This window comes from Pseudopipra pipra, chromosome 12 (genome assembly GCF_036250125.1).
Source record: "Pseudopipra pipra isolate bDixPip1 chromosome 12, bDixPip1.hap1, whole genome shotgun sequence".
NCBI lineage: Eukaryota > Metazoa > Chordata > Aves > Passeriformes > Pipridae > Pseudopipra > Pseudopipra pipra.
This window is the reverse complement of record NC_087560.1, coordinates 7,064,662-7,081,102: the sequence shown is the minus strand read 5'-3', so window position 1 is coordinate 7,081,102 and position 16,441 is coordinate 7,064,662. Positions and strand designations below refer to the sequence as shown.

The following is a 16,441-nucleotide window of genomic DNA, read 5'->3' as shown; positions in this document are numbered from 1 at the left end:
TTTCATAGCACTGAAGGTTTCTAAACAATTACCTGAAGGGGCTCCAACCCAAGCCAGACCAAGGACTCCATCATCAAAATCACGGTCTGTGAACACATAGGCCAAGCAATAATCATCATGATTCTGCTCTGAGTTCAGCTCCAGAAACTTTTCCACACCAATGTTCGGAAATCTAAAGGGATTGGAGGAGTCCTTCTCATCTACAGTTGTGTTAATCTAAAAGCAAATCAAAACAAACTGTAAGGCATGATTCATTTTCACTTGCACGTGCCAGCTAAGAGGATTACTGCTGTCAATACCTTGGTGTGTTACACAGTTTAAGATTTTGCTTAAGATTTTTAAGCCTGGACAAATTACCACCCCAATATTTGGAAAACAAAGTTCTTCAACAAATGAAGAATTGCACTTGTGTATGAAATCTCCACTCTCTTATTTCCTTCTTCTTCTTTTCCCCATCAGTACCTAAAAGTTTATATTTGTCCTCTTAACTCATCACTTTTTACAAGGAACTTTCAACTTGGATAGCCATTATGTGTTCTAACGTTCTTGGGGAGTAGCAATACAGTCCATTCACCACACAACAACACTGCTGAAACACAAGCAAATTGATTCCTAGGAAAAAAACTGACTACAGCTTAATAAAGAAGCAGTGGGCTTTTGACAACAAACACTAAAATAAAACCAAATAAATGCTTTAGGGCAGCTTTACTACAGAGACACTTGTGTTAAAGAACTATTATAAAACAATAAATAAGTACAAGTGAACAGGAACAGGACATTTGAAAAATACAGCCCCTAAGGATTATCAGGGAAGCTGAAAGGATTTCCAGCACAACTTACTCTTATCCGTTTCACCATGAAGCTGATGTTACGGATTCCTGAAAAATCTGTGGACTGGTAAATGGTGTCAATGGCTTTCACATGGCTGGATATCTGTCAAAACCAAAAACATCCACAGTTCAAAGATCCATGCATTACACTGCAGCTTATCTTGAACAGCCACAGCTGCAAGGCCTAGACTTCTACAATAAGGTCCAGTGCTGTAGGAACTCTAACAGGCCTTTTTAATCAAATGCTGATGGCAAATAATGGAAATAAGTCACTACATAACCAGTAGTTACTACTACAGTACCTGCATTCCCACCATGCCAGACAACACCAAAGGATTTTGCCATTTCTCTTTTTACTTTTTAAACACAATTCTATCAACTATTCTGACACCTCTTTGTGATACTCCTTCATTCATTGCTATGGCAAGACAGCACTGCAGTTGAAATTGTATTCAAAGCACTGCATTTCTTTTTTGGAGGAAAAAAAATTTACTTGTTACAGCATTATTCTCTCATTTCTGGTAAAACACAAATGTGAAAAAACTAATCATTTATCTTTTCTAAGAGCACATAGAAATGCTACCTCATTAAAAACCTGACTTTGAAGGCAACTTCAGAGCTTTGAAAAATGTTACTTGAATTGTGTATGTACAGTGTAATGAATAAATAGTAGAAGTCAGATTTACAAGTGGCAGTGAAACTTTAGACTTCAAGAAGTATGTTAACATGCTAGCTACATTTTCAGCAAATTATCAACAAAAACACCAAATCAAACCAACCCTTTTTCCAGTTAATAGTGTACTGACAAATGAAAAGCATCTGCTTTTAGCTGCCACTGCTTTTTTAACCATTCACTACATCAGATGCTGCAGGAACAGATCTCAGCACCATTAGCTTACAGTGGTTTGAGCTAAAGTTTCAAAGGGAAGGCTGTGCAAGTGTTAAAACAGAGGTCTGGCAGGCTGTCAAACAGAACAGAACTCTTCAGGAAGTATTATTTTTCTGAGTATGAATTGAGAATAGTCAGGCTGCAAGTGCTGCTCAGAGGTGCTAAACACCACAGCTGCCACTAAAAACCAAAGGAAGCACAAGTGCCCAGGACTTTTGTCACAGAAACAGCATCTTTTTAGTGAAATAAAAAAGCTGCTTCAATAATGTCAAGATCACTTTAATAAATGAAATAACACATGTAAAGTAAAAAAGCAAAAATACACACAAATAAGTTACATGACATTCATCAGAACTAAACAAAGGAAAAGCAGATAATTTAAACCAAAGGGACTGGAAATACCTGTGAGATTACAGCTTCTCTGGTTCCATAATGTTTGTAGAACAAATGATCAGTCTGAATATAGAGCTGACATGTATTTTTTTCAGCCTGAGTGGCACGTTTTTTCCTTAAAAGCTGTGGTCCATCATTCTTAGGCTCTTCAAAAGGCTTCTACACATACACAGGAAAGGAACACATTAATTTTGTAAATCTACACGCTGCACTAGATCACCTAAAAACAGCAACAGATTTTGCTAAACATCCTCTGCTAATAAAAAGAGACTTCCATTCTTTTTCTTGAACTTTGAAAGTTTCATGAATCTCGAATTAAGTAAGTTTTCAAGTTTTCAAGTTTTCAAGTATTTTTACTGAAATCTTAGCAAAACATTTCTGTGCATTTCATTTTATATTACAAAAGGCAGTCAACGTTAAACAGATTTTTTTTTTCATTCGTGTGATCTTTGGAATTTTTCTTTTTCCTAATCCTTTTCTAAGATATACAAACTGTGTTAGATTAGTCAAAAACCAGCACTGGTGGGACTTAAAATGCACCTTATTTCAAATTGTAATTACCTTAGTTGGCTACCTCAGCTAACAAAAATGTTTAAGCACTTCAGCCTGGAACAAATGGGACACTAAACATGAAGTTAAGGGGATGCTGGCTAGTCAAGAGTGCTATCTGGTAACACAAGGGCCTTACAGCACTAACTGCTTGATGGCCCACTCTCTCCATGAAGTTTAACAAGTAAATTTTTGTGAAAGCATGTTATTGTTACCGGTGCTGAACTGTGTATTAATATTGATAATATCTGGAGTCACAGCCTATATAAACTTTAAGTTGCTGGTGCTATTTAACAATCCATATCACATAGTTTTGTTGGTATGTACTTAACTGACACCACAAAATTATGCTAAAACTTGGAACAGCTCAGAACATAACTAACTCTAAGAGAATCTCAGTAACTTACTGTTGGAAATTGTTGGGAAAAAAACATTTCATGACACGTGGTGCAAACCTGAAAGCAAAACCACTTCGGGACTCTAAACAGGTACACGAGTTCCTCCCACAGGACACTTACCTCTCACAGCAGGTAATCTGTAGCTGTAACCCCTTCACTCTTAGAATATTGTTAATAAGACCCTCCCACTCATATCACTTAATTTTCCACAGAAAGCACTCAGATATCCCAAGTGTGTTACATTAATGTAACTTGAAAATCTAAAAGTTACTACTCTTTAGAACGAATATATTTCTTGGAGATCAAGGGCTCTTGAAAATCTTCCTTCTCAACTGCAATAAAGTATATTCCTCATCTTAAGCTTGATTTCCACAGCCATCCAAAAATCCTAACTGTTGAAAAATTTGAGATCATGTAGGATTCATTAAGGCTATAAGCTGACACATCTTTGCTACAGAAGCAATGAGAAAAAGAATTTACAAAAATTATGGTAATAAGAAACCTCCAGCAATAATTTAAGTATCTCACAATGTGGAAGGATGATGACTGACCAAAAGTAAAAGAGACAACATACAAGAAATAGGAAGTTATCACACTAACTACTAATCAACATAATCCATTAGCCTGTATTGTACCTCTGTTGTTGGTTCTTCTATACCAGTCATCTGGTACTTCTGCATTCTTTCAAATACTGAATGATCTGCACAACCTCCTTGTGGTCCATATTTATGTGGATATTCTAAAAAGAGGAAGGCCAGGTTGAGTTTTCAAATTCCAAGCAGAAGTCCAAAATATGGCTGCATCACTGCAGTTTATTCAGTTTGTGTCCACTATTGTACATGTGGATTGAGGGAAGCATTCTTAGATTCAAGCTTTATGCAGCTGTCTTTTTTTCATTAAACATTTCTACTAAGATACATTCTTACTTTTACAAACAAAACAAAATTCCAATTGCTTCTTAACATTGTTTTCTTACAGACACAAGAAAATATGATGAGCAGTGTCTTAACATAGGAATGAGAACCATCACTTACACATCTGTACCCATGAGCTTGAACTAACAGCAGCCTTCAAAAAATGAAATCACAATGGAAAATCATCAGAGATCAAGTATACTAAAGACTGCTTGGATAGAGAGGGGGGTTTTATTTTACTCAGTAAACAAACTAAGAAACCTTGTTAACATTCTTAGAGGGTTTTACTATTTTATTCATCTTCCACAGAATTGTTGACAATGTTTTTACATTATGCCACTTAACTACCAACACATAAGAACCAAAATGCTAGTGATCCTTGGTTTTCAACTCAAATCTACAATTCAGAATTATGAGTTTGCCAGCAATGTTCTAGACAAGGTGAAATGCATGATTTCCATTCTGGAACGTAAACAGTGCAATTAAGGATGAGATCAGTGTGTGCATGTACATATGCACGTGTGCAGATTTGAAATTCAGAGTTACACATTACAAAATTACGGGTAGATTTGAAAATTTCACTGGCAAAGTAAAAAAAGACTGAAGAGAAACACTTTCAACTCCTCCTTCCTGCAGCCAACTGTTTAAATTTTAAAAACAAAACTGCCATACTATGTGGGTACACATCAGTTAAACATGGTGGAGATCCAAACTAGCTGAGGGAAAATATCATACAAATGCCTGTTTAACAAGGGCAATTTTTTCAATACTTGCCAGTGAAGATCTTATTGCATAAGTGAATGTCCTTCAGACACACAGGGTCAGGTTTTGGTTAGGTTAGGATCTATTAGAGATTTGTAAGCAACCTGTACTTGAAGAAGTTTCCTTTGGAGATGAGAAACACTGAGGAGGTCTTGTCCCTTCAGAGTCTTTGCACGTTGGATCCCATTATAAACTGGTGCCCAAGTAAGAGCGAATGGAATACAGATCATGGGACCCACAGATTTAAATAATTAATAATTCCTTTTCTGTAGGGCAAACCACAGTTTTAGCATCATCTCAACAGAGTGGAGGTTTTGTCAGAAATGCGTAAACTTTACTGAGGTTTGTTTTCAGGAATTGTTAGCAGGTTCATTTTTTATTTTTCTTTGGTGTGTTTTGTTTGCTTTTAAAAAAGAGTGGAGATCCAGATTCACAGAGTAAACAGAAGACTTGTAAGAATGGATTTATAAAGCCTAAGACCTGTCACCAAGGACCTGATGTCCACCTTATAAGCATTTCATGTGATTTTACCCTGGACTTCCTCTGGTTCTGTGGAGATACCCCCCCTTGGAGTATGGACTCTGATATGGTGTCATCTGACAGCTGTCTTTAATTATCTTTGATTCTCATTCCTGCTCCCTGCAATCATATTGTATGATGCTGTTAAACTATTTCAATATACAACTTACCTTGTAATTTTATTTAATTACTTTCTGCATATTAGTTTCAACTTTTCCCACCACACAAATGCCATTTTTGAACTGCTGTCTCATCACATTCCTCCAGGCACAGTTAGACACAGCACAGTGCCAGGAGAGTGAAGAGAGAAAAAGAGAAAAAAATGCTCTTACTGTAAGTCACCTCAACCAATTTGCTCAAGCAAGGTAGTGGGACACTGACTTGGCTACAACCAATATTAAACAAAAAGCACCATGCTCTCTTGAGGTCACTTTGTAATTTTGGGGATCCTGTTTAATATCACCAGACTGGAGCTACAAGGAACGGATTATAAATATGATCTTTCCCTTCTCCATCTCCACCACCCTTTTTTCCACCCACAATAGTATTAAAAAAAAAACAAACTACTGTTTTCATTCTAATGAAAATTCTCATTACCTACTCCCCAGTTTCACACCCCTGACTATTTATCTCTGCAACAAGAGCAGGTTATCCAGGGGCAGGAGCAATGGACAATTCTGCCTTTCCACCAGCACATTTCACCTACAGAAAACCATCATACCTTCAAAGGAACTCCTGCAGGAACCCCACCCTGTAGCATTATGACAACTGTCAGAACAGTACTAGAAATAAATGTTCTCAGTGCATTACACAAAATAATCTGTCTTTTCTCTCTGTCTTTTTCCCAAAGAGGTTAGGAAATCCCTTAACTACCTTTTTAATGCTGACTGCCTGCAATTCAAATAAATATTTCTCCCTTCAAAAGTAATAATCTACTAAGAAACACTTTAAAGGTATGACAGTAAAAATTATAAAACATTGAACAGTCTGCAACAGCAATTGCCAAGGTTTTGCATGTGCTGGAAAAATCCACGTGGACACATTTAAAACTACCTTGCTAAACACAAGAGGCAGGTAATGGGATAGTTCACTTTGGAACCATGTCTGACTCACAGGGAAAGTTGCACACCAAGTTTTCTTTTGCTAAATGCTGCATTACCCCCACACTGTGAAGGCACCATTCCCTCTTCATCTTTTGAGAATTCCTGTTTCCATCATCCCCTGCAGCAGTTCCATTTTTAAATTTCTGAAGCTAAGCAAGAACTACATGCTGTCAGATGACTTGGACAGTTTTGACCCACATGACAGAAGTCTGATCCATGTTCTTGTGAAGCTTTTAAATGCTCTGAGATGTGCCAGCTCTTTGGGATCAAGAGCTTCTTAGCCTATCTCTACCACAACCCCATGAAGTGAGAAGGAGAAAACATGCCTTCACCATGAAATGGTTGCTTACAGTGAATGCAGAGTTGAGAAAAAACAAGAAGACTATTTTCCAACAGAGCTACAGCAGAAAGGGTTAATAACAGATTTGAATTTCTAACTAGAGAAAACTATTAGGCAAAACAAATACTTTATTTTTCTTTTCCAGCATTGTCCACTTTCAATTTTTGTACCTCCTGACAGAATGTTAAAAAAGAGTAAAAAGTAGAAGATAACAACAAATCTAAAAACCACCCCCAAAATCTTGTCATTTCATACTTTCTGACAAAGATGTCTTATTCTAATTAGATGGCAGATGATTATTGATTTTTAAAACTCCAGATGCTCAAAATAAGATTTTTTTTTCCTTTTAAGAAAATGTACTACCTTCCAGTAAGACATTCCTGAACACGTGAATTTTTTACTTCTACTTATCAGTAAAAAGTACGATCTGTTAAGCATTTAGATTAACTACTTAATGATTACTGGATTTAGGCATCTGGGACAAGGATATGCCATCAAACTTTCATCAGAGATGATGAAAACTCAATTCTTCAGCAGCCACAGATTTGCCCAATACTCTTGCAAAAGCAAGAGTGTCAGAACAAAATTTTGATGTAAGTAGATACAAAAAAAATCCTTATTACAGATTTCATTCAAAGCAGTCTGTGACACTCTGCTCCCATGAAAACTGTCAAGTAGACCTTCATTATTAAATTGACAACCACAATGTGATGAAAAAGAAACCAAGTTCTCATTAATAAAACGCAGTTTGCAATGGTCTGTACATCCAGCAGACAGGGCTTTGCAAAATTAAGAAACACTTCACTTTTAGTTCTCAGTTATATGGTTCTTCCATGTTAATTTTCCTGAAGGTCTGAACAGGATCTTCCTGTGTATTGTTGATCCGAGGAAACACAGATTTTGTATTTCACAGCATGAACTCAGGGGTACACTTGAAGCAAATAGTATTTAAATAAAGTAAATACAGTTCAAATGAACTTAAAGAAATGTTTCCAGAACGTTTTAATGCAAACAGCAATTTGCATCTTTCTAGCCCTAAATTATAAAACAGTTTGATCAAAGAGTGGTTTAGAAACTAAAATCATTCAACTTGTGTTTCAAGTCGTGAATAGAAGGCTGGCTTCAACTGGTCACCAGATCCACTGTAACACACAAAAGCTGCCTTATAAAGTTGACAATATAATCCCCATTTACAAAACAACTTTTGTTTAACTACTGAATAAGAACTCATTGAGATGCTAATCATATGTTGCATTGTGATTTCTGAAAAGCACTAAAAAGCATATTGTTTCAAAAGGCTGAAACATGGGTAACCAAAAAATACCCAAATTAAAGCAAAGATGACTTTTTACCTCAGTCTCTCCCTAGTTAGAAATGTGAACTTTTTTATTGCTGTTGTCCTATGTAACAAACCAGTGGTTTGACTCTATTTCACCAGAGTTAGCTTTAGATTAGAGTAAAAACAACAAATTAGCACGCTTGCTTTGGTTTTTAAAGCTGCTATAAAGCTTCCCTTTTTTGAGTTGTTGGGAGTTTTTCTGGAGCTGCAGTCCAATGCAAAAATAGCTCTCATGAAAGGCAAAAATAATTCAGCTTCAAAAGCACTGTTCAGAGAGAGACAGAAGTAGTTGTACACTTGAGATATTTCAGACCACAGAAATCCTGGAGGCATCTAGATACCATGGAAAAAAGTGAACCCATACAATCAGAACACAGGCACATCAGACTGCCCTGGCAGCAACCCACAGGAGAGGAGTGTTTTTAAATAGTGCTGCTTAGACTTCTCTCCAGGAGGGGCTATTTTCAACCACGCTGAGCAAGCAGCAGTGCTCACTCACTCGGTGACTTGGAAGTCACGCTGCACTGTTGCTTTTATGTGGGATAGATTTAGACAATCCCCTCTGATAATCTGATTTTGTTTCTAACTGATGGTTTTGATGCATTAGATTCAGGAGGAAAAACAGTGAAGGCCAAAGCACCAGCACCTGAATAATTAAAAACACCCCAACATATCCTGCTCCCATTCACTTTACCAGGACATTACTAAGAACCAATTTCATCATTCGCTTTCTCCAGTTCCCAAGTGATCCATTTACTCCTCTGACAGAGATCACTTCTACAAAACAGCAACAGTAACATTCATAAAATCAATTTATCCGTTTCTTTAAGGTACAGTTCTATTTCTGTCAGTAGTTGATAACAGTGAAGAGTATTTTTAGTCACTCACTATTTACAGCATAAGGAACTGGGACATGAGACAATCTTCTTGCTTGTCTCACCCTTTGAAAGCTGGGCACATCACTTCACTGCCTTATGTCTCTTACTTTCCTCCTCCCCCTCTTTTCAACAACAGGGTTAATAAAACCCTTTATAAAGCTGATGGTGATTTATTTGCACAAAGTCCTATGTAAGTGGTAGTCCATCATTCCCACTATCAAGCAGTGAACTCAACTGTTCAGTGAGACTTATAAGACATAAAAAACTTACAAGTACGTACAAATCATTCACAGAAACGTTAGGAAAAATGTACCTTGTGGTTCCACAATAGGTTCTTGTAATTTTTTTAATTACTTTTCCTCACTACTCTCCTGCTACAGCAGCAACCCCTGTAATATCCAACTGCACCCAGCAAGGCAAGCTGCCTCCTCACTTTCTGAACTGATTTTCACCAGCAAGGCTTTGCAGCACGTGCTGCAGCTTCTCTTTGAGAATCAAAAGTATGGAATGCTACCCTGTAAAGTTTATTCTCAAGTATGGGTCTTGTAAGCACAAGGAAAACATACACTGAGTCAGTTAGAAAACAAGTACAGCCCACAATGTACACAAAACTCAGTAAGTGCACTCGTTCACAAGCTCTTTAAAATGATGGAAATTCTATTTGATTTGGGGTTAGAAATCGTGTTTACAGAATGAGACAACAGGAAGGACTCACAGCAATTTTAACATACTCAAAGACAGCACACATACTGCCACTGAATGTGAAATACAAAAAAATCCACCCAAACTTGCTAAATTTTTAGCAGAGAAAGATCATTTCTCTTCACTGCATTTTTACAAGAGAAGCAATCAAGGAGAGCAATATGCAATAACCCTGTGCTTCTCACTGGTTTACAGCACAGAGAAAATTATAATACATAAAGCCAAACCACAATCAGAAATTTTCCTCATCCAGCTTCCTACTCTTTGACATTTCTTTTCTCAATGTAGTCTCATTATGACGTACTTTGAAAATGATTTACACGTATATCATCATCAGAATTGTTCAAGTGACTTCTAATGATCTAACACAAGTCTCCTCATCCAATTCCAAATGAGATTTCAAACTCAAACCTTCTAGAGTTTGTGCAATGGTCCAACCGGACACATTTTTAAACACAGTTGTGGTTTAAATTGATTTTTAAGCAAGACTGAAGTCGTACATAAAGTTAGCTTGCAAGACAGTTTGTTAGCTTCAATAACCTAAAGATCATCTTAAACTGACTTTCTGCCAACACCTACTTGGAAGGATTCAAACTTGGAATCCACAACTTTATTGCAGTATTTTTGAGGTTCAGCATGAAGTTATTTAAAAATCAAATAAAACTGATTTATACTATACCTGGAGACTGATCATATACAAACAGGCAGGTGGAGTGCAGAACTCTGATGCAGCAGTTCTGAAGATGTAGGAGCATTTCATGGTACTTTTTCATCCTTCTGGGCATTTACAACTAAAGCTAGATTTTTAGGGCTATACTTGTCAAATTTAAGTACTATCTTCTGTGCACTTCCATCAGTTGCTGTGTAAAATGGGACATACTGGGTGCCACCACCTCTGCTAACGAGCTCTCTGAAGACATGTGACCAATACATGTGGGGGAAGCTTTTATTTCACACAAGTGCCACCTTCACAAGATACAGGTAATTATTCAGTGGCTTGAACCTTTATTATCTTTTATTTTTCAGACCACGGGGAAGAACAATCAGTATAGATCATTTTAAAAATGCATTTTTCAAAAGAAACATGTACCCACTGGGTACAAAATGTACTGCTTATACATTTAACCCTGACTGCTCAGGACTTCTTAAAATGGCAGAATAAAGAAGACTCACTTCGGTTTGCCAGAAATCTCTCTCACCATAATTGCACATGAATCACTTCAGGACAGCACAATTCACAGTGTCATACACAAGAAAAAGTCTCATTTGATGCTTACAAATGGCTTATGGGTTTTGACATTTAATAAAAAAAAATATTTCATGTGTAGCACAAAATGGAAGTACTCACTGATATCATCTTCATGATAAATGACAGAGTGGAACGGGAGGTTTCTGTCCTTTATGTATCTCTCTGCTGGCTCAATATAAAAGGTCCCACTGTGAGTTTGGATGAATCCTTCAAATTTTCCATCAATAACAGACCCATGAGTAAAACTTCCCTGCTCACCTGTTAAGGGACAAAGTGCATTAGTTTTTATTATACTTTTAAAAGCTTTCAGTCCTGTGCAAACTTCAAGCATCACACTACCCAGGGTGTTCAGCAGAGTGCTAACACATGACACATGCACAATTATCCTGATCCTGTACCAGTTCCCAACTGCTAAAAACCTGCATGAATTCCAGGGCAATAAGATTCTGGATAACAGCAGAAAGACATTCTGGCAGAAAGTTTGTGTCTGATTTTTTAAGACAGATTAATCAGCAGTAAGACACACAGTTATAGCAAAATCATAGTCACTAAGCTCAACACCTTCCTGATCAGGTGCATAAATGACATGTTTAAAAAGCACATAATGAAGAATTCAATTATATATTTTAAAGCTGTTACATATACAGCATGTAATCCTGCAGCCAAATCCTGTCCTTACACATCCCTTCATACAATTATAAATTAAAAAAAAAAATCATAGAATCAGAGCACACACTGAACTTTGAAAGCTTTCAAAGAAAGATGTACCTATATTCAAGACATCCATTTTTCTCTGCAAGCATAAGCCTCTTAAAACTGTAGCTAGGTTTAAATGTGGCACAGAGTGAATCTGTATTTGAAACAGTCATAATCTGGAAAAGTGCAACTGTCAAAGTTTAATCACTGACAGCTACAACATGCAGCATCTCAACAAGCCTTTTCCATACAAAGGATGAAAAATTACTCAAAGACTGTTTACATATTCCTCCATTAAAGAAAGTTCAGAATCACACTATCAAATTATCAGAACTTTACTCATCATTAACCAGTACTAATTCCTAATTAACAATTACCAAGAACTATATAAAGTTTATACACCGTACTGAAATTTGGAAAAATATCTTGAAGATGTGCCAAACAACTCTTGGGAGAACACCAAAAAGTAAAAGTAGGCTTTGCAGAACATTCATTTTTGGATATTTGTGAGTGATCTGTAAGTGATCACAGATTTGCTTTAAACTATGTTCTATTAGAATGTACATTAATATAATGAACTTATAAGCCACAGATCTTTGGAAATTTCAGAGTACTTGGAAAGAAATCTCTTGATCTGAATGGAAATCAAGAATCAAGTGCAAAACAGGTGATTTACTGAACTCTAACTTTATGACAAGCACCAAGTTAGGCTGAATAAGATAATAAAGAGGATTAAAAGAAAATGTAGAGTAAGCCCAGGGAGTAGGTTCACATGGATCCTTTAATCTGATCCATTAAAAATAAGGAAAGCACCCAAAAGCTTTCCTGAAATAATTTCACAAAATAAGAAAAAAAGGCAACAAAAGTCCCCACACACCCTAAAAGCCCTGTGACCTACTCAGAATGCCTGGATTGGTCTGCTAGATGCATATGAAGCCCTAAGTGTGTATACAACTTTTGACAATTTAAAACAATCACTTCAAAACTGCAGGACATCACTAAGAAAGATCTTCAGCAAAACCAAACAGACACAGGACCAGAGTAAGTCTTAATCCATCTCTTCTTTTCATCTGCTTTTAATTCCTTAATTCTTCCTTTTTAACCAATTTTATCTTTGGTATTTACTGAAATCAGGTATATTACCCTTAATGATGGTAGCTCTATATTCCTTCCATTCCTTTAAACTAAGAATGTACCTGAGTTTTTTTCTTTAATGCATACAGCTTTTTCCTTTTTTTTTTAGATGCATCAGACATCTCTGAAGAGCATGTTCCTAAGCAGAGTTAAACTTCAAGTTTCACGGATATAAAAATCATTAGATAAAATACTCACTTGTTACATGTGAACTCTTACATGAGGATAAAAGCAGGAGTTCAAATGCACTAGATGCATTAATAAAGTTTAACAATAATCTAATCATACAGATACTCATTTCCTGCCTGTATTATTAAAAAACTCCTGTTTAAAATTACTGCACTTTCATCCATTTTAAAGTGTTGTACCACTTACCATAAATGTGTCCAGTGTAAATATGGGAGGTATCGTAATCAATCACTTGGTTCGATATTTCTACTTTAAAGTCATCACTGAAAAGAGATGTATCTCTCTTCATTCGAAGGTTGAATTGTCTGAAGTGAATAAAACAAGATGGTAAATTGGCTTTGAGCTTCAATTACAAAAGCACTAAACAAAGCACTTCTAACCAACACTTCTGTGCAAACAATTTGCAGACTCTGTAAAATTTATCTGTAGAAAATGTTTATACTGCACAAGATTTAGACTGGAAGGATTTTCTTAAGCAAGATTATTTAGATGCTTTTGATACAGGCAGCTAAATTTACAAGATTTAAGCCAGAAAACTGGGTTAAACACATACATCTAAAATGCTGACATGGACTATATGCCTGTTCCCATTCCTTCAGAAGACACACATGTAGCTTCAGGAAAAAAGCAACTATTTTACTTCACAGCACTTTGAAGCAGAAGAGATGAGAACAAGTATCACTTATTTCGCTTCCACTGCTGACATTTAAGTAATGTAAATGAACTGTAGGTGAGCTAATTAGTGTTTCAACTGAAACTCAAAAAAATAAGATGGGCAACAGCATCTAATAAAAAAATACCCAAAATGGTAGAGTTGCATGCACAACTATGTAAACAGCTGTACTCATTGAATGATCTTGTTCAAATCACAGCACTACATTCTTTGATGCAAATCCTACTGCTGATCTTTATATGAAACATAATACATTTTGTTTGTATGAAAACAGAAGTTTCATTCATTGAGGTCAAACAACATAACTGAAGTGTTTTAAAATGCCTGACATTATACAAGTTCATACCTTGACAACTGTTAGCTTGCTTCAGAATTTCATTTGGTATTCTCTTGAATTTTGTATAAACATATTGTGCAAATACAGATCAGTGAAGTTGTTGAAGCTTCAGCCCATTCCAATTTTAGTGTTGATTTTCTTCCTATATTTTTCTCTTTCTGCACAATCACAAAACTGAAGGAGTATTATAGCTGTGTCACCAATTTGTGACACAAAAAGTAACTCTGATAAGTTGACTACATCTGTGTCAGTCTTCTAAAAAACATGAGCAGTATACCAATTGTAGAGCTGACCTTCACACTGAAAGCTAGTATCCATCTGTGCTAACAGCAAAACAGCCCAGACAAATAAGCACCACAGTGTAAAGTTGATTAAATCTAATTACTTTTTAGCAATTAGCTGAAGCATACACAAAATATAGGTTCAGTCTTCACTTGTATGCTAAATATGACACCGCAGTTATAAGTATTTTGAAACAACTGTACATTACAATGCAAACTTCAAGATCAAAAAAAAAAGCCATGACTACACTCAGATTCTGGGAGGGGCTGTAGTGACTCATGTTGACTGTTCTGTAACACAAACAGCATTTCACAATCAAACCATATTTATTATTGCTGCTGCAGTGCCAATAAAGCTTCAGAGCAAGTACTCTCCTCTGGTAATGTGTGTTAGAGGTATCTACCACAAGGTTATGAAATCCTGAGATGTGGCTGGTGGATGGGGAAGGTTAAACCTCAGCAATTCCCTGGCACTTGGGCTTTGTGCCAAGCCAAGCAGTGCTCCTATCACAGTTTCAGTATAGATGTATTTTCCTGTTACAAAGGAAGAAACAGTTCACTACGGATGCACCTGATACTGGAGTCACTGAGACACAAGAAATAAGAATTCCTCTTCCTTAAGTTGCCTTCTGACTACCTCTGCCACAACAGCCTTTGGTAACATAGAGGTTCATGAGGAAGAGGAGATAACATGAACAAGCAACCTAGAGAAACACCCTAGGACACAATGCTACAAGATTGCACAGCACATAGTTGGAGAGTGGGGTGGTGTGGGGTGTGGAGACTTGAAGCCACTTTAGGTGGCTCTCATGGGGCAGAAGTTAAAAATGAACAGGTAGAAAGAATTAAGACCAGCACTGATACGAAATCTGAAGAACTTCATTCAAGCACTTCCAAAAGTTGTACTCACTTTGGATGTAATACACTGCTCAGGTCAGGGTGTTACACAGATTTGAACTCCATTTTAGTTTGATGTTTCCCTGTGACTGAGTTCTCCAGAGTTACTCCAGGATGGATCAGACTCTAACTGCATCTGAACTCAGGTTAAATGGCAAGAGGTCTCAGACCCTCTAGAATCTCTCCTCCTGTCTATACTATTTGATGGAAGACTTCTTACCCTAAGAAGTCTGTAATTCTGCCTCTGTAATGAACTGAAACATCTACTAATCCCAGCAAGAGCACCTTTTATGGCTAAAACTACTTTTTTTCTCATGAAAGAAAGGAAGTATTCTGAAAAAAACCCTCAGTCTATATAGCACTTTTCTTTCAGAAGTGCAAAAAAACATTTCTTCAAAATTAGATTTTTCTGGTTGCATTCATGTTAGTTTTAAATAAAACAGAGGAGCAGTTGTTTCTAACACTCAACTGCATCAGCAATTTTCTATGGCTTTGAAGTGCACTGTGTAAGAGAATGCAGGACTTCTCATGTACTTACTCCTGCCTGTGCCAGCAGGGTGGGGGAAAAACCAGGACTCAGACTCAAAGCAAGGGATAGACCAAGTTTAGCTTAATATAACACCAAGTACAGAGATGAGTGAGCTCTAGGTCTCAACTGAGAAGCCATCCAGTGTATCCTGAATTTCCAAGTCATCTCTGTCCTCATCCTGACAGATGAGCAGGACATTCAGCACATGGTGCTGCTGGGCTGCCACCAGTGACTCATCTAACCACGCTTTGGGGTCAGTCTTGAGCTGACCCCAACACTGCAGGACCTGCTCTGGGGGAGCAAGGAAAGCTCAGTGGAGCCTACTGAAGTTGGGAATGGTTCTTTGTTCTCTGTGGGATACCCTTCCATCAAAATTACCCTGTCACTTCAAAATGTTAGAAGTTTTGTGTATCAAATTAAAAGTTTCACTAGTTTAAAGATTAGGAAGTCTCCATTTTTTTCTTCTTTAATTTTCACCCTCTTCATACTTTCCACATTGGTACATAAACACTACAAATTCTAACACATGTTGCTAATTATCTACTTATTAATAAAATTGGCTCTATTTCCAGGATAAGAGAACTACTTAGAGAACTGTTTCAAATACAAAACAACTCAGCTGTGCTTCACACTAACAATTCTCTATTTGATTTCTTAACTTAGTCAAACTATTAGATAACCTGATCATCTTACAGCTATTTTTAGACAGGTCTTTTCTCAGTCATTCAAACATACTTGATAGGAACAGGATTATCTGTCTGGACTGTTCACCTTCTTAATAATGAAAAATTGACAGATACTCCTTTAGTTCTCCCCCACCAAAAGAGGGAGTGGGAAACA

General features: G+C 36.8%; 1 protein-coding gene across 1 annotated transcript in view; it reads right to left on the bottom strand.

Annotated features, from left to right (window-relative positions):
* The window catches only part of ADAM10 (ADAM metallopeptidase domain 10), a 44,681-nt gene that overhangs the window by 10,999 nt on the left and 17,241 nt on the right, over positions 1–16,441 (bottom strand). Inside the window, exons 3-8 of the mRNA XM_064668219.1 lie at positions 13,071–13,189; positions 10,965–11,123; positions 3,695–3,798; positions 2,122–2,271; positions 841–933; positions 33–216 (exon numbers count right to left, since the gene is read on the bottom strand). Coding sequence (XP_064524289.1) covers positions 33–216; positions 841–933; positions 2,122–2,271; positions 3,695–3,798; positions 10,965–11,123; positions 13,071–13,189 — 809 coding nt within the window. The remainder of the gene's footprint in view (positions 1–32; positions 217–840; positions 934–2,121; positions 2,272–3,694; positions 3,799–10,964; positions 11,124–13,070; positions 13,190–16,441) is intronic.